We start from the raw sequence: 25,179 nt of genomic DNA on the forward strand, positions 1-25,179 counted from the left end.
GCATAACCTTTTTAATTATTATTATATTAGGTTATAACACTTTTTCAAAAATGACATAACAAACCACTCGAAGACACTTGTTATGTCATTATTACGAAAATAACAAAACATAACCACTCAAAGGCATAATAAAAAAACCTTTGAGAGGTATAACCAGTGTGTTATGATGTCCCTTCTGGCAGGTTGACACCATAACATTTGCCTTTTTGTTAAAACATCTCATGCAATCTTTAACATCTAAATTCTTTAAAATTCAAAAGTGATATAGTTCAAATTGTAGGTCTAAATTCTGAATTCAAGATGCTTGTGATGATTACATGGATCTCAATCCCCCAGATAAATCCTTTTTTTAGAACTTTGAGTATCCACTTGGGTTGTGCTTTGTTCCTAGATTTGTGGAAAATGGTAGGGAACCCTAACTATATTCGGGGATGATAAAGACAGTTTTAAATCAAGTCAAATTACAAATGCCATGGCCACTTCAGTGCAAATTATTTTTTGAACAGAGGCGCCCAAGAAGAAGATTTATATGCAATGGTAGAGAGAATGTTCTCACGGAAAGAATACATTCAATCTCAGGCTGTGCTCTTCCATTAAAACTTTCGACATATACATAGAGCAGTTTACTTTACCTGGAAATACAAAATCTCCAACAAATGTTGGAGTTTCATCACAAACTACTGAAAGACAATCCCCTTACTCTGCTCTTCTTCAAAAGTAAACCGCGATCATTGATAATGAGAGGAATTCGGGAGAATGGAATTTGTATCTGCTGCGTCAATTACGTTCCCATTAGCAATTTCAGGCTTCAGAAGTTTTGCTCATTATTACAGAAGCGTAATTCGAGATAGTTGACTCTGGGGATTGTCGCAGCCTTCCAATCACCGGGAAAAGGTCCGATGAGCGAAGAAATTCCCTGCACCGTGGATGCGCACACATCTTGGCCAACGAAAAAAGAGCTATCTTTAAAGGTGACTCGTTTACAGCATCCTTCCTACTTGGGTTCAAGGCCACCACAGAACAGTCGGATACCAACTTCAGTAAAGCCTGAGATGTATTTGTTTCCCCAGTTAATCACACAATACAGCAGTTGCATATAAAATGGTTTCACCTAAGTAAAGCTGGAACATGGTTTCACCTTTTACCAAGGATCTACATTTTCATCCCCGTCTCATGGGCAAGGGAGGACAAATTGATTGACTATAAAGTCTTTTGTAAATGGAGTAAGAATCTTTGTTTTCTACGCGTAAAGATGCAAACATGCATGATATTAAGTGTTGCAGTGGACAAAAATCAACAAAGAATTGGCTTAGAGAATTCAAAAACATTCAGAAGGCAGGATTTTGCACTAGCCATGAAGTATATTCGGGAGAAAAAGATTGGCTTTTAGTAGTGATTTAACAGGATTTAGAAACACTTAACACTTCCAGAATCCAGCTCCACTGAATTCAATCTATTCAGATAGCTTTAAAACTTCATGATAGTACCATTTTGTTAGCCAAAGCACAAGCAATCAACAATGAAAAGCTAGCACATAGTATAGCATCCAAGTCATAGATTAAGCATGTCCACAAACCTGCAGGGCTCCTTTGGAGATAATATCGTCACAAAGCTTGTTCGAATTACGAACCAGGTTACTTAAAGCACCTGCTGCATTTGCTTTAGTTTTGTCTTCCTCAGTTGAAACCAACAAATTTGCAAGTTGAGAAATGGATCTCCTCAGCTCATCATATAGCAGGTCATTGTGGTAGGCAGCATTGCCAATCTAGAAAAAAAGGGGCAGGAAATGTTACAAAGATGAATGCCACATGCTTAACCATTCAAAGCATTGAATAAGGTGTAGTTAAACTTTGTAGCAACAGATTGTAAAATGCATGACTTTAAAAGTGGAAAGGATCTTACAGCAAAACAAGCAAATTTTCGCGTACGTTTGTCTGAATCTGCGCATCGATCGATAAGGAGACTGATGATTTGATTGTTTGCCTACAATTAGAATCAGGACATTAAGGTAACACCAATTGTTCTAGCCGCCGAGAAACTTCAAACAATGAAAAAAAAATAGCTTTGTCTATAATTTGTTCCAGTATCATAGCAATGGAAGAACACTCAACATGGTTTTAAATGTTACAAAACAGCCCATCATGCACTACTCACCAGTGAACTGTAGAAATAGGCACTGTGCCGACACATGTTGCCTATAGCACTACATGCCTTTGCACGTACATTGGGATCTTCATGGGTAAGAAAGTGCTTTAAGAACTCCAACATATCAGCCCCGTTAATGTATTCATAAAAAGCCTGCATAATCATATAGTTTAGCAAGGAAGTACAGTCTCTTCATCCTCAAATCCAATGAATTGGCATTGTAACTGTTAAAGCATCCAACTACAAACCAATTGGCTAAGAGTGGAGAGGCCGCCCAGGCTCATATACTAGTTTTGGAGGAGATAATTAACCGATGTGGGACAAATTCCAACACTCCTCCGCACGTGCGACCCCCGACTCGCACGTGGAGAGGTAAACAAAGGATCCATAACACACGGATCACAATGAAACAGAGTGCAACTATGGCACAAACAAAGGAGAAAAGCCTCCGAAAATCTAGCTCTGATACCATGTTAAAGCATCCAACTCCAAACCAATTGGCTAAGAGTGGAGAGGCCGCCCAGGCTCATATACTAGTTTTGGAGGAGATAATTAACCGATGCGGGACAAATCCAACAGTAACAAAAAAGTAAAGGTATTTAGCCAAATATCTACTTCTCAGAGGACAAACTAGATGCAGGTCTGAAACTCTTTTTTAGTGTTTATAAGTGTGCACAGTGAAACTAAAATGCACAAACAGCACTCCTACATTTATCAGGTATATGAATAGATGTCTATGTTTGTACATGCAAAGGGTAAGAAAAACAAAAAAAATTCAATGCTTCATGAGCACTGAGGATCCAAGATGTAAACTGAACTAGAAAAACACATTTCAGAATCGTGCAGGTAAGTTACAATGCATGGGTTAAATCTCAACAGCAAAACAGAAAATTGCTTCCATTGATCGAGGTAGTTACATAATGCACACTTTTATATCTGTGTCCAGTTACTCCTCCTGGCACTATAAACTGATTAGTAGAAGGCTGTACACCTTTCTATGGACCTTTCCTATTAAGCCTCTATTGCTTCTCCAGGGGATATAGAAAATTCCCAACCCCTTCATTTATCGTTAGACCAATTTGACGTTTGTACTGAAACCATTTTAAAAGGGCTAGAAGTTGACCTTGTCCATTCGTGCTAGATCTGAGACTATCATAAGAAAATCCATCATGACCTCTCTAGGGCATGACCTGCTCAGCAACCTTCTCACTCTGCCTGGATCCAACAAGCCTTTGCCCAAAACTTGAATTGCAAGGGGCCGATGGCCTGTCATCTTAGCAAGAAATGCAATGGGCCTTGCCACATCTTTTATCTCCATATGTTCCAAGCACCGAAGAATAATCCCAGGGACTCCCACCTGTAACTCTAGAATCAGTAATGCAGAAACCAGAGCAGCTGAATAGGCTATGTAACAGCGCAACGGTAGCAAGACGTAGTCACGTAGCATCTAATTTTCTTGTTCATGTTAAATCCGAAATGTACTTAATAAATGCTTTTACCCTTGCAGTTCTGGAAACCAGAATTCTCCAAAGGAAGTGTTCAAACTTTGAGAAATCTGCATAAACTTTTTGTTGATAGATAACAACTTGCTAGGCTCTCCACTATAACACCCATTTTGTAAAAGAACTAGCCAAACGCATATGAACTAATAATGCAATGGCAATTGCACTTACATATGATTCAGCAAGGAAAACACTATTTTTGGCAGTGTCAATGCAAACACCCTTCTTTCTCCTAATATGAAAGAACCAAAAGAAAGTAATACAATGGACGAAACAAATGGTCTGACCTCCAGAAGGATCTGAATATACTTTGTCATGTTTATCTCAATTGCTTTTACCATGTCCTTGTCCTCCATGCAAACTTTCCCCCCAGGTGAACCCATATTAAGAAGGAATCCACTGTTCACTGAAGCAGTGGCAGATGGTAAGCCAGGAGAATTTTGTACTGCAACAAAAGGAAATGCTAGGAGGTCGATCACAGCATTCGTTACATCTCTAATCCCATCGTTCCCCCCACCAGGCCCAGTCCAGCATCGAACAAGCTTGAGATGTGTGTCAGATATCAAATCAGAGATGAACTTGATGTGTTCACTCCTAACCAAAATCTGACGAAAAGTTGAAACTCCACCAGAAAGACATTGACATATTGAAGAAATTGTCCAAACAACCCCAACCGGTGATAGCCCAACAAAATCAACCGCACGCTCAATTCCCTGAGAAGAAGCATCGGAATGGCTCTTTGCCAACAAATTAATTAGAAGCTGAGGAATGCCACTGGCACACAACTGTTGAACAGCTAATGGCCCTCCCCACTTCAGTCTAGATTCCAACAAGCCAACACAACCATCCCTAAGGCCATGCCAATAGGAGAGCATACCATTTAGAGAAGGCTCTCCTCCCTTTTCATTAACTGGTAGAATCTTGAGGTAGTCACAAAGCGTGGCGGTTCGGGGGATCAAAGATAAAGCTGCTTCTGATAGGGAAGACTCGGAGGGAGTTCCGCTTTCAAGGGACAGAATAGATGCAAGAGCCAGCATAGAAGATGAACAATGAAGCTGAAAGGAAGTCTTCATCGTATCATCTGAAGAAAAATGATGGGCAAGAAGAGAAAGTCGAGAAAGCTGCTTTTTTGAAGACGAAGTAAGCATAAAAAGAGCAGAATTCCTTCCAGATGACTTAAAACCCTGTGCAACAGTGGCAAGTATCAGACATGAGTGTAAAACTAGGACAGATGGATTGGCTACCCTGGACTTGGCATTGCCTTCAGTTTGTGGATCCTTATTTGTAGAAGCAGCACAAAACGACAGTATAGCGAAAATCTCTGAAATAATTGTACCATCCCCTCCTCCACTGACAACTGTGGTAATGGGTAAAGAGCTTGGTAGACCACAGAAAACACCAGAAACAATTCCATTGTGGACGCAACACCTCAACATGATCTGAAACACCATAAAGCTCCATTATCTTCATGAATGAGATGTTGTGAAAGACTGTACATAAGCATCAAACAAAATGCAAAGACTTTCAAAATCATAATCCGCTGCTAACAGATGCAATAAGATGGCATTACACAATGTCCACTTTGGTGCCTAAGCACGCACTATTATGAGGATAAATGGTAACATGGGAGTGGAAAACACGCGTGTCAAGGGAATAGAAATACAGACAACTAGAAACTACTGATGATATCAGTGTGTTTGATATCAGTGTGTTTGCAACATCTTGGACAAAACAGGAAAAAAGCCTACATTACTAAAACATACTTTCCGCTAATTTATTACTATTTGCAAGTGAGGAGCTTATATCCGTTGATAGCAGAAATTGGAATACAATGCTTCAACCATATTTTAACTCCATAAACCATACAAATTGCAAATAAACTATTGAATCGACAAAATTCTACACAAGCAGATTCAACCCACAATTAACAATCACGTAGGCTACTTAATAGAGAAACATCAGAAAAATGAAGCAGGAAATAAGCACCTGGAGAGCAGCAGACTGGGCAGTTTCAAGACGATGGCGAAGACAATAGTAAATAGCAACCTGTGTGGCTTTGGATTTGAGGAATGCTTTCGTCACTGCGTCGACAATTTCCTCTGATTCTATACCGATCAGTGAACCTTGGTTGTGGTCCCCAATATCCAGCCGGTGCAAAGAATGACTCCGTAAAGAATTTAAGGGGAATAAATAAGCATCCCCTTTTATAGAAAGAAGTTCAAATGCATGTGTCAGTGACCAAATAGCCCTGCAAGCTTCACACGCAGCACGTAACAAATGCGAAGAGCCCGACATAAGACTTGAGCCTGAAATTGCTAAGCACGAACACAAAAGGTCTGCTATGCCTGATGTTTTAGCATGGTCCAAAACTTGTTGAAGAATTTCAGACACTGTTGAAGGAGCAGAAACCCCCTCAGTAGCCAAGGTCACTCTAGATGCTTTGAGACCCTGAGCTACACGAGATAACATGACAGCAATGCAAGCAATGGACTCGCATAGAACTCTTCCAGATGCATCATCAATGCTACCAACTACCTAGAGATTCAGAATCATGAGAGCTAAAAGCAAGTTCCTAGATAGCTGATACAGAAAAAATTCCTAAACCAAGAAAAAGACCTGTGAAAACAGTTGCACAGTAGCAATCCAATGCATAAGATACGAACTCCCCATAGAACCTCCAGAATTATCGACTAGCTTCTTAATGATTGTGAAGCTCTACACCAGAAAGATTAACCATGTCAGCACCATTAACAACAGACTGCAGCTTGTAGTCAGCAACAATACAAAATGTTATCTGAACATTATGAGTTAAGGATTCACAGGCTTTTAGCAATTGAAAATATATCCATTAATAAAATGAAATATCCCGTAAAATAGAAGGCCTGGCAAAGAAAACAATGTGATATGGGAAAATTTGCCATGCTAACTCTCATAATTAACTCCTCAATTTTTCGTTATTTCAGTTAGGTCCAATACTGGTACTAATCATGATGTGTAATACTGAAGTAGCAAATGTGCTTCAATGTGCTTTCAGACTTCCACAGATAGATGAGGTTCAAGCAAAATAGAGATGGTGATTTTCAGAGAACATCTCAGCTAACTTTCAACAGCAGTACTCCAGGCAATACAGCATTACAGCCAAAATGGTAAACAAACGCAGGAAGCAAAGCTTTCTTAAAAATTAACAAGGATATACCTTTGCAAGTATGTCATTAATATCAGGAGATTTAAAATTCACTATGTTAGCTGTAAACCCAAGAAGCTCATGTATTATTTCATCAAGTATTCCAGAGGAATTGATAGCGCCAGCTGCAATTAAGTTCAAAAGGATCCTTAGTGATTGGTTTGAACTAAGAATATCTTGATCCCTGGAAAATAAAAAGAAGAAATTAGACCAGCAGATAAAAGAAGGATAGGCCTCCAGTAATGCAAAGAGCACAGTTGAAAGAAGAAATCTTAAGCTATTTTGCTGCAACTGAAACCATACACGTGATGGTAGTACAACATTATCCATCCCTGACCAAACTCACCACCTGGATATTTATCTAACATAAAAACCCACAGTAACAATCTTTGATAATCTCTGGATTCAGCATCAGATCAAGAGACGGAATGCATCAACGTAATTTATATTGTTTTAATACATGCACCTGATTTACCTGCAAGAACTTTCTGCTCCTCCACACCAGTTCTTTAATGGGAGCAAAATAACAGATAATGCTTCATTATCTTGACCAATTAGTTTTGCCCCCTTGACCGTGCGGGAGTTATTTTCCAACCGGTCCAAGGCCTGGCAACCTGAACAGAGAAATACCGCGACTATGAGTTTTCTGTGATCAGTACCAAAGTATAGTAACTACTTAAGCCAACAAGTGATCAGAAAATTAAGCCAACTAAAATCAGGAATCAAAACACCCTAAAAAGAAGCAAATAGAAAGAGGTATGGGCTATGCAAACAAATAGTTCAACCAAAAGACTTCATGTCCTAAGCAGAAAGCCTACAACACAACAGAGAACTGTCCACGGGCTTTTTTTTTTAAAGGTAGAAAACTGATCAAAGTTCACTCAGCTCAGGTAAAATATGGCACGAATCTAAGGTTACAAACGAAATACAAAGAGCAAATTGCCACATTCAAAGGAATTGTGAAAGAAAAAAAGGGTGCATTGAGCTTAAGAACGATCTTGAAGAGGTTAAAGAACTTATAACGTCGTAAACAAACCCCATATGACAGAAATACATAAACACACAGAAAAAAAAAGAACCAAAAGATATGGGGGGAGAATAAAACTTTGGTCAATCTAGACAATTAAGCGACCTGACGGCTCAAAATCAGCAGGAACTGTAAACCCAGGGAAGTCCTCTCTTGGTGAAGAATTCTCCATCCCTACTTCAGGATAATTTGATTCGGGATCACCCTGGAGGCCCTGACCAGTACCATTTCCAGTAGCAACTGGAGATTGGTTTTTACCTGTAAAATGTATCTAATGATGGTTAGAGTTAGACTCACTAGAACTCTAGTTACAAGTGAAACACAGTGCAGGCCTTACTATCAGGACTTGCACCAGCAAATCCAGCAGGCATACAAGTGTTTCCTTCTCCTCTCCAAGCTCCATTACGTTCCCTAACTGCAACACTTGCAGCACTAATCTCCTGGAAACAAATGGAATATTAAAGCATTATCATTTATCCATTGTATAGCATGGGACAACCATTCTCCAAACCTTACCTTGGCTTCCAGTTCCTCCAAAGTTTCTTTAACAAACGGGTGTTGTAGAAGAGAAGGCCAAGTCAGTCTGTTTTGTGGTTCCTATACCCATGAATCAATAGATTAGCTAGATAACCAACTGCTTCAAGAAAAGGTTACAAGTAGGCATTCAATAAGGACAGAAGATTAACAATGTACTACCTTATTAAGCAAACCTCTAAGGAAGCTTTTGAAATTTGGACTCATGTTGTCGGGATATTTTACTGGATCCTGGAATGGAAAACCAACTTGCCTCTCAATGTCCATAAATTCAGATCTCAGAAATTTATGCAGATTCACATTTACCTTAATGATGTGCCGGATGAGTGCATAAACTGAATTAGTGTAGAATGGAGGCTGGCCAACAAATAGTTCATACCTGACCATGCCAAGATCAGCTAGATAACATTCACGATGACAAACAAACAAAAGGAGGCAAGAAAAGATGGAAACCAGGTAAAGTACACATACAAAATGACTCCAAGGGACCATAGATCAGCAGTGTGGTTATATGGTTGTTCCCGTACAAGCTCCGGAGCCATATATAAAGGAGTCCCTGAAAATTTTACACGCAATAGCGATACGCCATGACCAAAACTGTTAGTAAAGGATAACAAGCTTTCCCTTCAATTGGGACTTTGTAAGCATCACCAAAACTTCCTTACTAACCTTTTATGGATCTGAGAACCACAGTATTTGATGACATAGCACGCGCAAAGCCAAAATCACAAAGCTGTGTCAAGAAACAAAGGATAGAATATTATGTTGAGTACCTTTCACAAGGATACCATATGCAAGATTAAATATCACCAAAAATAAATAGGCAAAGATATTGGACAAGAATAATCCACACGTGATAAACCAGTACCAAGAAGAAGCTCATGATATTTGTTTTGAAGTTTTAGATTAGTTAAGTTTTGGTACATAAGCTTCATATCCCTAGACTTATATATCGCTCAATATACTCAAACTACAGTGGCGCTAACTATGAATACTCCCAGAAGTAAGGATAGAGTTTCAAAATGTTAACATGAGAACCCTAATGAAACTACACTTTAAACCAAATTGAGATGTGAGCTGAAACATAAAAACAAATTTGCATTATCATTGAGACCACCTTTACAACAGAACCAGCGCCAATGAGAATATTTTGTGGCTTCATATCACGATGGATTATCCGGTTGGAGTGCAAATAATGCAATGCTCGCACCTGAAATTTTTGAAAAGACAAAAGTAAAAATTAAGCAAAAGTACGTGTGTTATGAAATCATGAAATCACGAACTACAAGAGGGAACCAACTATTGATTTTCAACCAAACAATAACATCTGGAGAGACAAAAAAAAAAAAGCAAATAAAACGACAGAAGAATAAAGTACCAACTGTTTTGCAATAGCCTGAACTTGTTCTTCAGGCAAGCACTTATCGTCCTCAAGAATCTCAAATAGTTCACCCTACATATTGATGAAAATTATGAACCACCCATGCATCTTAACAGTATGAGCTATTTATTAATATTTAATATCTTTGGCAGCCAACAGTCCTAAGTTATGAGTAAGTAACGTGCTATACAGTACACATGAATTTGCCCCAAAGAGAGAAGCAGTAATTACTTGAGCGAATTCGGTGACAACACAAAACTCTTGTGGGCTTTCAAAAGAGTCCAGCATTTCAATTATATTTGGATGCTTCAACTTTCTCAGAATCTGCAGATTTTTTGCAAACAGCATGAACAAGAAATTATTAACTTTGTTGCGTCAGTTATAAATATCGATCTCATAACAACTACTACAGTCAAGGCATGAAAAAGATAGATCCTATATATATACCGCACGCCATGAGGCATGAGCTATTTTTTCTAAATAGAAAGTAAAAGAAAGAAGACATGACCGCATTGATTTCGAGAACCAACTTCTTTTGATATTAAATTTTCTACGAATTAGACCGTCCAAATTTCAGTTGTCAATAGATAGCCCGCTGCCCCGCCAGAAGAGAAACTATTCTACCCGTAACTTTTTGCATCAACATTACATCAATACGTATATCATCAATATAAAAGGATACTGTGTTCATAACACGACTTTTATGGACCCAATGCTACAAATTGCCGAAGTTACCTCAATTTCCTGTCTCAAATTATGAATGTCCTTCTCACTTTTACCATGTTTAAGGATGAATTTCATCGCAACGGTCTGAAACAAATGCAAAATAGAACTGTCACCATTAGAAACGTGAAGTTACCTTCAAAGTTCAAAGCTAATACAAGTATACAACTATCAGTGGATATTAAAAGTGCATAGCACACCTGGCCAGTGTACTTTCGTCTTCCCTTGTATACTTTCCCGAAAGAACCTTCACCCACAAGCTCAATTACATGGTAATTTTCCACACCCATCTTCTGAATCTTCAGTCAGTTTTTTCCTTCAGATTCCTGAAAAGAGATAATCAAATTTGAATAAATTGGAGACAAGTGCTGAATTGTGTCCAGTAGAAAAACCATTATAAGCACAACAACCTAGGTTGTTCTTCTGAATCTTCAGTCTGTTTTTTCCTTCAGATTCCTGAAAAGAAATAATCAGATTTGAATAAATTGGAGACAAGTACTGAATTGTGTCCAGTAGAAAAACCAGTATAAGCGCAACGACCTAGGTTGTTCTGCTAGTTGTTTATTAAGCTTAAGCTAGTTCGACTCCAGTAGAAAAACCATTATAAGCACAACGACCTAGTTTGTTCTGCTAGTTGTTTATTAAGCTAGTTCGACTCGATTGTAAACCTATCATTAGCTGGTAAAAATAGTCAAACGACTGCTACGTGCCCTCACTGCAAAAAACGCGTAGACACTGCTACCGTAGGAAATTAGGAGCATTGTAAGTCAAACATCAGGGCCGGCCCTGGCAGAAACCTAGAAATTCTCTGCGTCAACTGTTGCTCTAAAGCGATTCACTCCTGATGTGTGGATCGGAGATTTTATTTACTAGATTACAAACATTCTATGTTTAAGCATCTAAATTACCGATGAAAAACAGCACACAGAGAGACATGGACGATGAGAGAGAGAGAGAGAGGGGGGGGGGGGGGCGGACCTGATCGATTTAAAATTTTGGGCGGCTTCTGATGCTGAACGGATAGAAACTGAATATATACTGCGACAATTACATAGAAGTTCCTAGAATTTAGTTGGTGTTACAAATTAGTGCCCTAAAATTATACGTTCTTTGCTTCACATCCCATGACTTCTGATTTAACAACAATATCAACCCAAATGATTTTTGCACTTCAATATTTTATAAATTTTGCACTTCAGTTTCTTATAAATGCACTCAAAATATTTTCTTTCGTCGAGATGAATGATTAATTCAAAAAATATCATGCAATCTAATAAAAATTCAAAAAAAACGAATAAAACACAAAACAAAGAAATAAGTTAAGTTACCAGAACGCAACCTTAATGGTTTAATAATTTTTTCCGGTTTTATAGGGTTTTGTTCGGACTTTGAATTGTTGTTGTAGTTTTTTTGATTTACTTCATATTTAGTGGCTTAAAGTTATTTAGCCTAGATAAAATATTGTTGCCCCTTACTTTTTTTTATATACTATTGTTTGGAGTTTGGCCTAACTTTTCAAGGGCTTTTTGGCATAGTCATTTTGGTTGTTCTCTCTTATCTTTACAAGATTTTGGTCATTTTTTTTGCACCATATTTTCCATCTTGACTAGAGCAATCGAAAAAATATAAAAATATATATCAAAGTTGAAAAAAGTTCATATAAGAAATTAAACCCAAAGAGGAGTCCAATGTTTAAGAACCCAAATACAAGAGAAGGCCAACGAAATAAAGTCCAAGATGGAGTAGATTCTAGAGACTTAAAAAATATTTAACACTTCAAGAGAGGAAGAAGAAGCATACTTATAATATCAAATATGAAAATCTAGAAACTTACGTAAAAAATATCTTTGAATCTAAAATATTCCAAGGTTAATATCTTGTAGAAAATATTAATGGACTGGAACCATCCATGAGGTAGTATATATAACTAGAGGATAAGTCTAGCAATTTTGTGTCAATCAAAAATCATGTGTATATATATATATATATATATATGTAAAAGTTGTACTCAATACAAATCCTTCATCCTTGCATACAATCCTCATCCTTCACTCCAATTACTCTTATAAACTAAACTTTAACTCACCCTTGCACCCCCAACATAAGATTGAGATTAGTTTGATCAAAACTAGTTTAAGTGTCAATAGTTTCCCAATAACACTGACTTACTATTGTGTTGTTTTGGAGCCTTAAAATCAGGCAGGTAACACAGTTGTAAACAGCTTGTGTTGTTTTGTTCTGGTGTACTAGATCAATCAATTCTACGCGTTGCAGCCGCCGAAAAAAGTTTGGTGATCAGACATGTTGAATACAAACAAGGAGGAACCACTATAAATTGTATTGCTGATGGTGAAACGGGAAGACTTATTGCAAAGAGTATGTATTTTATTATAGAGATTATTGATTATTGCAAAAAGGAAACAATGTTCGGAAGGTTGGTCCAATAAAAATTTCACATCAAAGTTCCTTATATTATTGTGACAGCGAAAGGCCAACTGGATGTAGCGACTAGATTGTTTGTCCATAGGATGTGCTACGAGTCATACTTGCCAACATTTGCATTGATGGATTGCAATCCTTTCGGTATTAGAAACCTTTTCAACTTACAAATATGGATCGAAGAATCTCGCATTTGATACTGGGCAGCTCACAGTTCCGAACATTAAGTTGTTGGGGCATTTTCCTAACCAAATAGACGCGTTTGGCATTCCAAAAGAAGCCAATTTGAAGATGAGAAAAACAGAAATTTAGAATGTGGATGAACTGGTAGTATGTTAGAATCTAAAAAAAAGTTAGAGCGTGAAGCATTGTGCTTTTCAGAACTCGACTACACGGCTGATGTTTTTGTGAAGGAATTGATAGCACTCAAGGATGAAATTAATAGAAAAGATATGAATGTGAGAGAGATATTGTCTGAATGTTAAACTTGCTACTTGCACATGGTATTTTTGTACTTGCTACATTATTAATTTTTGGTGCGTCCTGGTTGTCTACGCCGGACCATCCAAAACCGAAATGGACGCGCGAGATTGAACAGTTTCGTGAACATCCTGTTCACGAAGGCTCCATGAAAAAGACAACCTCATAAATCAAAATCACAATTACCACTCATTGTTTTTTTTTTTATTTATTCATCCGCACTCATTGTTGAAGTACCACTTCTATACAAACGTTCACATAATTTACACAAATTTTCTGCCGCTGCCCAACCGCTAATTTCTGTAACATCGCTGTTTGTGTGAATCACAATATTCAAGTCAAACCTAAAAGGAACGGGAACCCTGCTGCTGATAAGTGGACTTATTATCCCAATTCCAAAGCTAGAGAAGATCTTTGCACCAAGGTCTCCCACTTGAGAGATGTATTGTTCCTTAATGCAACTAATATCGACAAGATTCTAGGAAATTGTTCAGGAGTCACTCTGATGGAACCTTGCAAATTACCAATCCAAATTCAAACGTGACCATACAAAAGTACTAATCAGTAATTACAAACTCACCAAGATTCAAAATCACAACAGGGACTCCAGTTAAAATCAAAGCCCGAAATCTCCATAAGTATATTAGCGAAGGATCAACGTCGAAAGGGAAAACTTTATCAACCGATAAACTAAGAGGAAAATCTATGCACCATAAGAGATAATCCTTTACAACATACAATCAGAAACATGTTTTCAAAAGGAAACAGCCAATTCTCCCATTCAGAATTTTCAAAACCAAGTACCGTGAGATAACAGCAAGTCCGCCCATTGCTATTTATGTTCCACCATAATTTGACATTTTTTGGGCTAGATCCAATTTCACACATTGTCATTTGTTAATGTCATAGAATGACAATGCCATGTCGGGTGCCAAATTTTACACCAAAGATGGTCGTGGTCATTTCTCTCCATTTGATTTGTATTCAAAAAGGAGATGTGTCAAACCAATGGTCTTATTTGAGATTGTACACTTTTGACAAAGCCATACGGAGTCTGAGCCGTAACACATGGCCAATTGAACTTTTCATTATTAAGACATCTTCAAACAAGCCAATAGAGATACTGAAGTAGAACATGGCTAACAAAAAGAACCCCCTTTATATACAATTTTCCCCTATACATAATTTTACCTATTCTAACTGTACTGAATACAGAACTATTTACATTCTAACTTCCACTACATCACCATCTTTAAGCTCTGTGTTGGGCAATACAAGCCGACCATTAACGGAAACCAGCTTTCCGTCATGCCCAACTCTTCTAGCAGCGTCTGCAGCGGTGCTACCACTCCTCAACCTCATTACCTCTCCATGTGGCCAACATACAATCACAACTTCTCCCAGCACAACAGATTTTGGGTTACCACCGGCTTCAGATCGCAGCTGCTCCTCCCACTTGAGCATTGTCCTCAGTAGCTTCACCTATAGAATTTAACCAGTCCCCATCAGTTTTGGAAAGTTTCAAGCTGAAACCTTGAAACCTCAACGACCCATAAAAACATGGTCGAATGGACACCATTGAAAAACTGTTAATCGCCAACCATAAGTTACTCAGTTGAAAGCTTAAGCTTTATGTTGTTAAAGAGATGGAAAATTAGTTATGTTATTCACACACCCATAAATAGGCCAAACATATGCAGAACAGTAATTATTGGGTTGACTGAGGATCGAACGCAAAATCACTTGCATGCTTTGATACATGTGATTTTGTTAACTGCCAACTCATCTAAAAGCTTAAACTGTAAGAGAGACACATTAAGGGGTGTTTTCCAAGGCTTTGGCAATTCTTGGCTTATAACCGAAGAACAACCTACAAAAGCTGGAAGGCTAATTTTCGAGAAGTTCCATGTCGATGCTTTTAACTTTTGCTTTTTAGTAAGCAGCTTTCACCATAAGCTCAGCTACAACAAACACACACTTATCTTAATTATTAAGAGTCTCACCAGAAACTAACACAGCCATGTGTGAAACAAACTCATGAAGGAAAATAATGGATCAGACCCGTTTCCACCGTCGTGTAATATGAGACAGATTTATCATTAAATCGGACCTTGTTATTGATGCCAGCTTCCACAGAAGTTAAAGACTTGGAGCCCGGAGTCTCATAGCAGCTGGAGTCAGATATGACAGAAGCAACCTGTTTGCCTTCGAAAACAGCAGACATAACAGCCCAGTATTCAGTTTCCTCCCTCTCTGTCAATTCGATGACCTGAATGAAGGTTGGTAGTAGGCGTTGAAATTGGTCTTCCTGCACATCAAAACTATCATTGCAATAACCCCAAGGCAACTGAATTTTAGGAACTGATAATAGTTTTAAATAACAAAATGCACATATCGTTTTCGCATCCTCTCCCAGTAATGACAGAACCCGGTGATATGAATACCAAAGGAGGGGAAATAGACACATTACAATCAAGTTCCTCATTCGAACTCAACAAACAGTTGCCTCGAAACTCAGCTTGGCTTTTCTTTTTTTGTTTATAAGCTCTTCTTTCATGTAACTGCTTAGAATGTTATTAGATTGTCACTACTACCACACACCGAATATTCTAGTTGGGGTAAATGGTCGATATTCACTTAAGACTTTAATGGATACATGTTTACCAGCTTTTTACCCAATCTCTGACTTTCATTTGAACATATGATCCCATCCAAAACCAATACAATCCAGTATCGGTTCTGTCATTACTGGGAGAGGGAAATGGACACATTACAATCAAGTTCCTCATTCGAACTCAACAAACAGTTACCTCGAAACTCAGCCTGGCTTTTCTTTTTTTGTTTATAACTATTTTACCTTTTCATCCACAACTATCTCTAAGGTAACATAAAACATACAAGGGCATTCAGAAAACAAAAAACCCGATAAATAAGGCAATCTATCTACACGCTCACCTTTCACAATGGTGCTTAAAATTAAAGGATAAAAGTTGGTCTCTGCCAAGAATCATCTACTATTACATATCACGCCTAGGAGTGAAGACTGAAGAGTAACTTAATAACCATATATTTTTTCATACGTACAAAGGACTATCAGTCCAATGGTAGTTTTATACTGGGTTTATGTAGTTTAACGGTCACATTTTTACTGCTTACGAATTCCAATCATAGCTTGAGGAGAAGTCTACCATCTGACTTACCAAAACAAGTCTAATGCTTACACAAATCAATTTATTAACTAAATCCGATTGACTTGAGGGGTCCAAACAGTGAGATGCCAGTCAAGTTTCCTGTGATGAATGATGCAACCTAGTCTATGGGGAGTGAATCCCAGCCTAAAATTAAAGGGTGAAGCCTAAGTCCTAACGGATTCCAGGTGAGAACCCAAGGTTCCTGTGACAGAGTGGAACAAGCATTATCTAACATAGTTCCATATTACTGTGCTTGGACAACTCTCCTTAAGAGCTTTGAGCGTTGTTGTTGACTTTGCAACAACTTGCCTCTCTCTGTTTGTCATCAGAAATTTAGTAAACTTTGTTGTATCACTTTCAGACCTCAGAGATTTGTACATTGAAGTCGAGTTTCAAGACCATTTTACAGTCAGTGAACGATACACCACAAATATCAGTAAAAAATCAGAATCCAATAAAATGAGAAAGAAAAGCAGGCATGGTGAACAAACCTTGTGGTAGATACCATCTTGACAGAGTGTGTACTTTTCGAGGCAAGTACTCCAATCTCCATGCCCCGGTTCACACCACCACAAGTCGAACACCTAAAAGCCAATTTTCAGTTCAGTACATGTATGAAAACAGATAATTATGCAAATGTCTTCCTCCAAAATAGGAAAACATGCCGATTTAGGACTCATTCTCAAAATGATGTATGACCTGCGAATAAAAAGGAGAAATATGGGAAACATTGATCACCAACAGTGTTTTTGACAGGTTACTGGATTGGGATATTTGATCCCATTTATCCCATCTGAAGTTATGTCTTCCATTTACACTTTGCCTTGTGTTACCTACTTAAAGTTCTCAATGATACAATAACTTCAGTTTTTCTTTTCTGGATCATGCAACTTTTTGAAATAAGTATTCTTCAGTGATTTAAGGAGACCAAAAAGTCGAATAGGAATCCATGAAGAAATAATCCGAGTTCTTAAAGAGTTCTGACCCCTTTTTCAGTGTATTTTCACCTTTTTATATAGCCTTGCATAAGCTTCCCATCGCTGTAGTTGGTCAGAAGATCTTCTATCAGCTACTGCTTCAGACGTTGTGAGTCCAAAGCTGAAAGCAACAAGCAGTTCCCTTCCATCCTTATCCACCCTGGAAATGCAACCCTCGTAAAAAGATAATTAAAAAAGGAAAACCATGTACTTCCTGCATAATATAAACGTGTCCAACCTGACAACAACAGCAGCAAGCAACTGACTTCCCTCTACTCTAAGGACTGGATGTCCAACTTTCAAAGAATTATATTTCCAAAATGTATCATCTTCAAAAGAACTTTGATCATCTATATCTTTTGCGAGAGATGAAGATGCTGGTATTTCAGAATCACGAATGCTTCCGCTGGGAGGAGGCTTGTTCCTTGTTTCTTTATAAAGCCAGTGCGCAGCAAGTCCATGCTCAGCATACTCGTGCATCCTCTAAAACATTAACAGCAAATATTTCTATCAGCTGAATAAAACTTGATCTGATTACAAGAATGCGATAAGACTGGTACCTGTGTTCTTATTTGAACTTCCAAAGGAGAGTTGTCAGGACCTTGTACAGCAGTGTGCAGAGACTGCGATCAGAAAAGGAAAGTCACTTTTGAGAACAGTTTTGAATATATTTATGTAGATATTCAAACTCATACCAACAAAGTGGAAACTGATATGATCTGTAAGCAAATCATTTGACACTATACCTCCTTTCGAATGTATATTTGACAGTTAGCTTAGATAGTAAAATATTTTCAACAATTAGGTCAAAAATTATAGCATGCATTGATTTGAAAGTTTTCAAGATACTATGGCAGGGTTGCCTAAACTGAATAGACTCGTGATATTAGCAAGGCAGTTCATCTTCTGTACGAGACTACAACCAATGAAAAGGGAATTCTAACCTGATATCCACTTGGCTTTGGATTAACAATGTAATCATCAAATTCACCATCAATTGGGGTCCAAAACCTGCACAGAGGGGAAGGAGATGTTAGTGACTTCTCAGTCACTGACATGCAACCTAAGCATTCCTGAATGCCTTGAATTGTTATTGATTGATCTTATGAAACCCTTTCTCTCAGCATTAACAAGAAAAACAGCACTGAAATACAGGTCAGACAACCATTAAAAGTACAAAAATAAAATAAAAAATCCTGCTTCGCAAAGACAGAGGATCAGTAATTTTTAGGTTTCATTCACCTATGCACAATGTTGAGAAGATTGTAACAACAATGAACTGCCTCTCCATGTAAAGTCCCATTCTTATCCCCAACAATTACCCTCAAAGCACGGGCATCATATACTTTATCAATCCCAACCTCTTTTCGTTTCATCTATGACAAGTGCAAATAAAAACAGAAAATCACGTAAGGAAATTCAGGTGAGTACTCTATGAGGCTTACACAACCAAACTTCGGGCAATAAGATGAACTTAAACAAAAGCCACTTCAAAAGACGTGTGTGAGAGCAGGCACGCACACGGGAGAGAGGGAGGGAGGGAGGGGGGTGGTGAGAGAGGGGGAATGCTATCACTAAGGTAAAAAGAAAAGAAAATGAGATGGAAGCACAGATTCATACTCCACAAAAAGTGCCAGTCCCTCCATCTGGTAACAGGTTACTTCCAACAAATGACATTAAGATTTTAGACAGCTAACAGTAAGATTGTGGGACTGAATTACCACTACAAGAGGAATATAATAAACAAAACGTGAATTTTTTTTGGATAAATGTGAAATTAATATAACAGGACCACTTTTCACGACTGTGACAAAAATGTTGGAAGAATCCAGGTAACATTATAAAGATCATCTATTGTGACCACTTGCCTTGTTAGATAGATAGACAAGCCAAGAACCACCAAACAAAGAAACTAAAAATGTTCACCTACATCAAGGCAAGATTGTTGACTTAAAGCACGGATAGAACGATCTCAAGGCTAAATTAAAGGGCAAGAATGTTACTTAAGCACGAAGAGAACGATCTGAAGGGAACGTGCAACATCACGAGATGGCTGTATCTCTTTGATGAATGCAGTACCGAGGTCCGGTTTCATTTGGAAAAGAGGTCAGGACCGTCAGGTCATTTTCACCCAAAAAAATGTGAAGTATTCCTCGTAACGAAACCCCGGTGAAAATTTTGCATTTCGCTTTTGCTGTTGTCTTGAACTTCAATGGTGGGTGCATGGTCTGTCAGTTTTTATTATACGCGAAAAAATCCACCTATACCTTACTGTAGATACTGTACAAGCTTTTTAAGCGGCTAGACAAAATGACTTCCATCCCTGGCACATAACTGCAACATAGAACAGAAACCAAAGTCAATGATGTGTTACCACAGTGCCAGCAATTGCTTCCAGATGTACAAAACATGATTTTTCAGAGTACCAACTATTCTAAAAATCAACAAGAAGAATCTTGACAATGGATAAACAGAACATACGAAGTTGATATAAGTAACTCCTGCTCAAGTGCTTCCTCACAAACAACAAGTGATGCTAAAGCAATTCCAGCATCCCTTACAACTTTTGGTTTTGCTTGAGACTCTGAACTTGTTTTAAGATTATGAAGAAAGTTCATCCGTTTTCTTCGATCTAGCAGGACATCAAATGGAAGCACACCCTGCAAAAGTTCCTGAAAATAGAATGCAAAATAATTTTTTTTAGGTTAATGGCGAGAGAAAATTACCATGCAAATATACAATCAAAAGCAACATATCCAATTGTGATAAAAGAAACTTCATATTACGTTCTCCTTAAGTGTTAGCACCTCTGCTACCACCACTTCAATCACAAACTTACGATTCCATGAAAGACTAAACTATGACAGCCGTTTGAGTTATGCAATCGCATCTAGCAAGGCGAAGGCCACGGAATCTCTTATGGAAAAAATAATTGCGAAACCTTATTCCATGTTAGAATCCTATCTGTTTATCCACCTAATTCTGAAAGGGGAAACAAACTAGAAATTTACAGAAGAAAGCTAATGAAAAAGATTTCAAGTTGCGTCTTAAATGACATGAGAGACCAGGTTTTGACCCATTTTAACAACCATAGGGCACAAGAATTGCAACTAGCACTCTCACCCTAATGCTTGTGTTGTCCTCATCTATTGACATGGACCTTTCGTAGGCAAGAGTGGAGTCTTTTCCACTTGATGGCCCAAGTGAGCTGGCTTTTGCAGGTATTCTTCGCAGATTGCCAGCCCTGTTGGTAGGGCTCCACATTAAAGCCAGGTCAGCTCGCATTTGACGGAAAATTTGAGGCTGCAAGTAGCAAATATTACAGCTTTGTTAAACTACCTAAGCATTTTGTGTACTCCATACTGGAGTACTTGCTTGAAAATTGCTAATATCATAAGCCCACCTGAAGTACAGCAAAGCACATATCTTCCAGTTCAGCTTTTAAAGCCCACAGACCCAATCTGGAAGCAAGTGAGCACCAAATAACTAATGTCTCCTGAGCAACAGCTTGAGCCTTGGCAGAGGGCAGAGCATAACTGTCAGAAAGCCATCGTCAAGGACAGTTTAGCATTACAAGGCTACGAACCAACTACCATGCAAGTTTAAGAAACTAAAAGTAAGAAGAGATTCAGAAGCTTTTCGTGAGTAGTAACTTTCTTCATATCTGAAAGACAGTAAGCAAGCTTATGGCAGCACAAAAACAAGTGGGAAGATGAAAACATATGCAAAGGTACAACTACAAGCAAAACAATAAATATAATAGCAATATCTCTGTACAAAAGAGAAGTGACATTGAGAGAACCATTTTAAAGTCAGAAGAACCATATCAAGAAATCCAAAGAACTTCATCTATTACCAACATGAAAAAGCAAAAATCATGAAAGGAGCATAGAGCCGTTACATGGTCCTCATGTTATGCAGACGATCAGCAAGCTTGATCAGCACCACACGTGGATCATCAACCATGCCTAAGAGCATGACTCGTAAATTATTTGCCTGGAAGACACAGTGCAAACCATCAGAAATAGAATATTAGAGCAGGCATAGGCAATGCATTCTCTTTTTGTACAAGAAAGAATGGTAATAGTCATACTTCTTCATCAACCAGTATGTAGTTCACTAAATGTAAAGCCTCGATATTTTACAGATTGCCTTTAAAAATCAAGCACAAATTTGGGAAAGAAATGAACTCTTCTATCATCCCTCCATTAAGTTACTCAGAAATCTATTTAAATACACAATTGCACGGAAAACAAATTCGCACAACGGGAAGTACACAACATTTTGCGATGATCAGTTTTACAAACACAAGCAACGTGAAAAGTCAAGGTAGCATTAAACTATGAAAGAGGCAGGCAAATATGACCAACAGTAATTCATGTTAACAAGAGTTGTCATTTTAAGAAACCTGAACTACCAAAATTGCAGATTAGGATGATAATCACTTTTCTATCCATAGAATACTGTAATGGGGACAAGGTCTTCTTCACTCCACTTTGGATTATGAAACTGAAAGCACCATACAGAATCGCCAACAAGCATTACATCAGCACTACTAGATTCTTTGGACTATTTTGTTAATATCACTAACACGTGTCATTTGATTATCCCATCCAAAAATTTGGTTTCCCATGCAAACATTGACCAAGGAGAAAACCAATGAAAGCAGCATATAAACCAATTGGGATTTACAGCTTATGCTTTATAGCTTCAAACGACGGTAGGTACCACTAAATAAACTTTTTTTGTATCATCATAGAACAAAGTATATACAGTCTTTCCAGCTTGTTTCCACAGCTTGGCTGATAGTTAACCCCCTATACACAGAAAACTTACCTCTTCATGACCAAGGGTGCCGTGACTCATGTTAACCCTCCGGTGTCTCCGCAACAACTGCAGAACAAAATTATCAGTTGACACAAGATGAATAACACAAACAGCATGAGAAAGGGCAGCAGTACAATATCCAAGCATGCAAAATGAGTCAACAATGTATACGAACATGAATTACAATTTACCCACGTACTTGAATGAAACATCAAGATGAGATAAATAATTGGAATAATGCCAAAAAGGGTTCATCAAATGGCCTCGAGAACTCCACGATAACCGAAAGAGCAAAAGATAGTAAATTTTCAAGCCTTAAGCATTTTAGCTTAAAGTTTAAAATACAAATACCATCAGGTACGAGTATCATATATCACATACCACCACCTATGGTAAGTGGAAAGCATTTCGGATCAGACCCATATGGGGCCTACTATATTCAAATCCCTTGTCACTAACGGGTTTACACTAATAGGCCTTGCCTGACTGGCTATTACAAATCAACCCCATACCCCTAGCAGTTACTTTACATGAATAGTGTAATTCTCAATTATTGGAGATGGTTATTTCTTGCTAAATGCCAAAAAAGGACCAATGCTGCAAAAGTACTCTACCTGATTGACATAACTTAACCTGGAAACTCCAGCTACCAACTTTGCTACATCATCACCAAACTCTCTTTCTATGCTGTGCAAACTTTCACAAGTATCATCAACCACGTCATGGAGAATCCCGGACACAACTGTATCGACAGCCTGTGCACATAGCAAAAAGTTAGTAACTGTTTAAATATTGGACTGTCAGACTCATACTAGATACTGCACCACAATAGCAAAAGATGACACCTACTCGCTTTCCAGTTGATGGAACCAATACTGCTATGATTCTTCCTGTGTGTATACAATGAGTCAAATAAGGGTCTCCCGTTTTCCGTAATTGGCCATGGTGAGCTTTCCTAGCAAACGCAATTGCCTTCTGCACCTGCCTTCAAAAAATTGGTATCTTATGGCACTTCAACAATAGATCACATGCAATCAAACAATGCAAGTAGAGATGGTAAACCTTTGCATCACTAAATATGGGATACCCAGTTACATCTACTCCCTCCAGTACAATAGAGCCTGCATTATGATGCATGGCATTAGCACCGAATAACAAACTGCAACGTATGGCTGATGAACTTACAAGATACTCGTCCTGAAACTGTACCATTTTTTCCAATAGGACACAATACAGTTGCTAAAAAACCACACCCAGACAAGGAAAGACAGTACGAAATGTGCTTCACTTTCGCCAAAATCACTTGTGATTTGTCTTTGAAAAACTTCTTTTCTTTCTATCCAATAAATTCTTTTCAGGTTCGGATCGTCTCCAGTGTCCAGTCCAAAAGTATGTGGGAGGAGCTGCGGGGCCCCATGACAGGGGGCCCCGCAGTCCACATTTTTCCGCTGGACCTCCAGCTACTAAAGAGAAGCCTAACCCTTTTTCCTCATGCACAAAACTAGTTCATTCCACAGATTTTTTCTCTGCTTGCGTGAAGATGATACAGTAAACTCATAGTTCTAAATTCCAATGCAAAATACAAATCAATACAGAAGTTAGTACAATCACAAAAACCATAACCAACAAACATAAGAACACCAATCTATGATTAAGAACGGAGTTCAACTTGACGGTCAAGACTCGAGTGCAAAAACTAGGGGTGATAAACGAGCCAATCGAACTGTGTAGTTGGTTGTTCAAGCTTTGCTTGTTTACAAGACAAGCCAATCTCGAAAGAGCTTCAATAAGTCAAATGCGAGCCGATCTCAAGTAGCTTAAATTTTTTACACATCGTAGGCCGAACAAGCCTAGTAGTAACTTTTTTCGAGCTTGGTTTGAAAGCTCAAGGAGCTTCAGTCGAACACCAGCTCAAACTAGAGTAGCTCGGTTCGTTGCAAACACATAATTCCATTTTTCTTTTTCTTTTTTGATAAGCACATAATTCCATTTTTCAAAAACACATTTTCAAGTGAAGGAACAAGTGACTGAGCTCACCAGGTTGCTCCTCAACTTTAGGCCACAAGAAATCGACCTTGGTAGAGAGACAAGCCCCGGACGCAATCGCCACGGCGGTGACCGCCACCTGCGTAATCGCCGACGTCACCGCCCCGTGCACCGTGCCCGACCCGGCTGCCGCCGCGGCCGCGGCGATCACGTTTCCCGTCGTGAGCACCGCGCCCAGCGGTGGCGAGACGGCGAAGCACCGGAATTTCGTCGGACCGCCGCGGCGGGGCCTCCGATTCGGATTGCGGAGGGAGTAGTAGTTGCGGAGGATCGTCGATGAGGCTTGGCGCGAGCCCATGGCGGGTTGGATCTTCACGAAAAAAATACTCCTGCTATCACATCTTGACATCTTCTATGTGGTGAGGAATTGGAATCGAAACTGAGGAGTGGTTGTGTGTATAAATATATATATGTGTGGGGTTTTCTGTGGTTGGCAATGAGCGACGGTTAATTGTTGCGCAACGGCAATTTGGAAGTTACCTTTGCAAATCTCTTGCTAGGCATCGGGATACAGCCGACGGCCAGTTCGGCCGTTTGTCTAGATAATTGACGGCTCAAATCTTGACCTAGCAAGGCTCGGATCTTGACCTAGCAAGGTACAGTTCTAAACCGTTTGTGTCGAAATAAGCAGCCGGATCGACAACTCTACATGCGCTCTATCGAGAGATGCTCGGCGGCAGCATCCCATTCTGGTTCCGCTAGAAAATAAGTAATTATTTTCAA

At 38.7% G+C, this 25,179-nt stretch overlaps 2 protein-coding genes across 6 annotated transcripts; both read right to left on the reverse strand.

Annotated features, from left to right (window-relative positions):
* Nucleotides 1–543: 543 nt before the first annotated feature.
* Nucleotides 544–11,548, reverse strand: LOC131319939 (serine/threonine-protein kinase TIO). 3 transcript variants are annotated; one of them, XM_058350401.1, is made up of 24 exons: nt 11,475–11,548; nt 10,907–10,952; nt 10,697–10,822; nt 10,509–10,583; nt 10,005–10,097; nt 9,771–9,845; nt 9,510–9,602; nt 9,062–9,125; nt 8,864–8,948; nt 8,699–8,771; nt 8,555–8,623; nt 8,375–8,455; nt 8,196–8,298; nt 7,964–8,116; nt 7,307–7,445; nt 6,844–7,015; nt 6,264–6,362; nt 5,634–6,182; nt 3,935–5,086; nt 3,269–3,502; nt 2,155–2,298; nt 1,903–1,983; nt 1,577–1,765; nt 544–1,047 (listed from the first exon to the last, which is right to left on the reverse strand). In XM_058350401.1, exons 3-24 carry the CDS (start codon nt 10,784–10,786, stop codon nt 802–804), a joined length of 4,059 nt encoding a protein of 1,352 aa, XP_058206384.1. In that variant the 5' UTR covers nt 10,787–10,822; nt 10,907–10,952; nt 11,475–11,548; the 3' UTR covers nt 544–801. The 3 variants fall into 3 exon arrangements, with proteins under 3 accessions (XP_058206384.1, XP_058206385.1, XP_058206386.1); XM_058350402.1 differs by lacking the exon at nt 9,510–9,602; XM_058350403.1 differs by lacking the exons at nt 9,062–9,125; nt 9,771–9,845; nt 10,005–10,097; ... (2 more) ...; nt 10,907–10,952; nt 11,475–11,548 and having other exon boundaries at nt 9,510–9,584.
* A 2,899-nt stretch (nt 11,549–14,447) lies between these two features.
* LOC131319940 (uncharacterized) lies at nt 14,448–24,904 on the reverse strand. Of its 3 annotated transcripts, none has more exons than XM_058350404.1 (18): nt 24,448–24,900; nt 23,473–23,531; nt 23,260–23,391; nt 23,025–23,165; nt 22,420–22,476; nt 21,485–21,579; nt 20,987–21,119; nt 20,707–20,886; nt 20,065–20,255; nt 19,851–19,917; nt 18,826–18,959; nt 18,528–18,594; nt 18,144–18,206; nt 17,822–18,066; nt 17,614–17,743; nt 17,098–17,190; nt 15,526–15,723; nt 14,448–14,897 (listed from the first exon to the last, which is right to left on the reverse strand). In XM_058350404.1, the coding sequence occupies exons 1-18, from the start codon at nt 24,803–24,805 to the stop codon at nt 14,637–14,639; spliced, it is 2,604 nt and encodes an 867-aa protein (XP_058206387.1). In that variant the 5' UTR covers nt 24,806–24,900; the 3' UTR covers nt 14,448–14,636. The 3 variants fall into 3 exon arrangements, with proteins under 3 accessions (XP_058206387.1, XP_058206389.1, XP_058206388.1); XM_058350406.1 differs by having other exon boundaries at nt 23,260–23,395; nt 24,448–24,529; XM_058350405.1 differs by having other exon boundaries at nt 14,682–14,897; nt 15,419–15,723; nt 24,448–24,904.
* Nucleotides 24,905–25,179: the final 275 nt, after the last annotated feature.

Source organism: Rhododendron vialii, chromosome 3a (assembly GCF_030253575.1).
Source record: "Rhododendron vialii isolate Sample 1 chromosome 3a, ASM3025357v1".
Taxonomy (NCBI): domain Eukaryota; kingdom Viridiplantae; phylum Streptophyta; class Magnoliopsida; order Ericales; family Ericaceae; genus Rhododendron; species Rhododendron vialii.

Coding starts and splice junctions, on each gene's coding strand:
- LOC131319940 (XM_058350404.1), bottom strand. CDS start 24,805: ATGTCAAGATGTGATAGCAGGAGTATTTTTTTCGTGAAGATCCAACCC. Junction 18,960..19,850: donor TGTACAGTATCTACAGTAAG/GTATAGGTGGAT, acceptor CACTTGTCATAG/ATGAAACGAAAAGAGGTTGG. Junction 18,595..18,825: donor CTTCTCAACATTGTGCATAG/GTGAATGAAACC, acceptor CCCTCTGTGCAG/GTTTTGGACCCCAATTGATG.
- LOC131319939 (XM_058350401.1), bottom strand. CDS start 10,786: ATGGGTGTGGAAAATTACCATGTAATTGAGCTTGTGGGTGAAGGTTCT. Junction 10,098..10,508: donor ATTTGAGACAGGAAATTGAG/GTAACTTCGGCA, acceptor AAAAATCTGCAG/ATTCTGAGAAAGTTGAAGCA. Junction 9,126..9,509: donor GCGCTGGTTCTGTTGTAAAG/GTGGTCTCAATG, acceptor TTCTTGACACAG/CTTTGTGATTTTGGCTTTGC.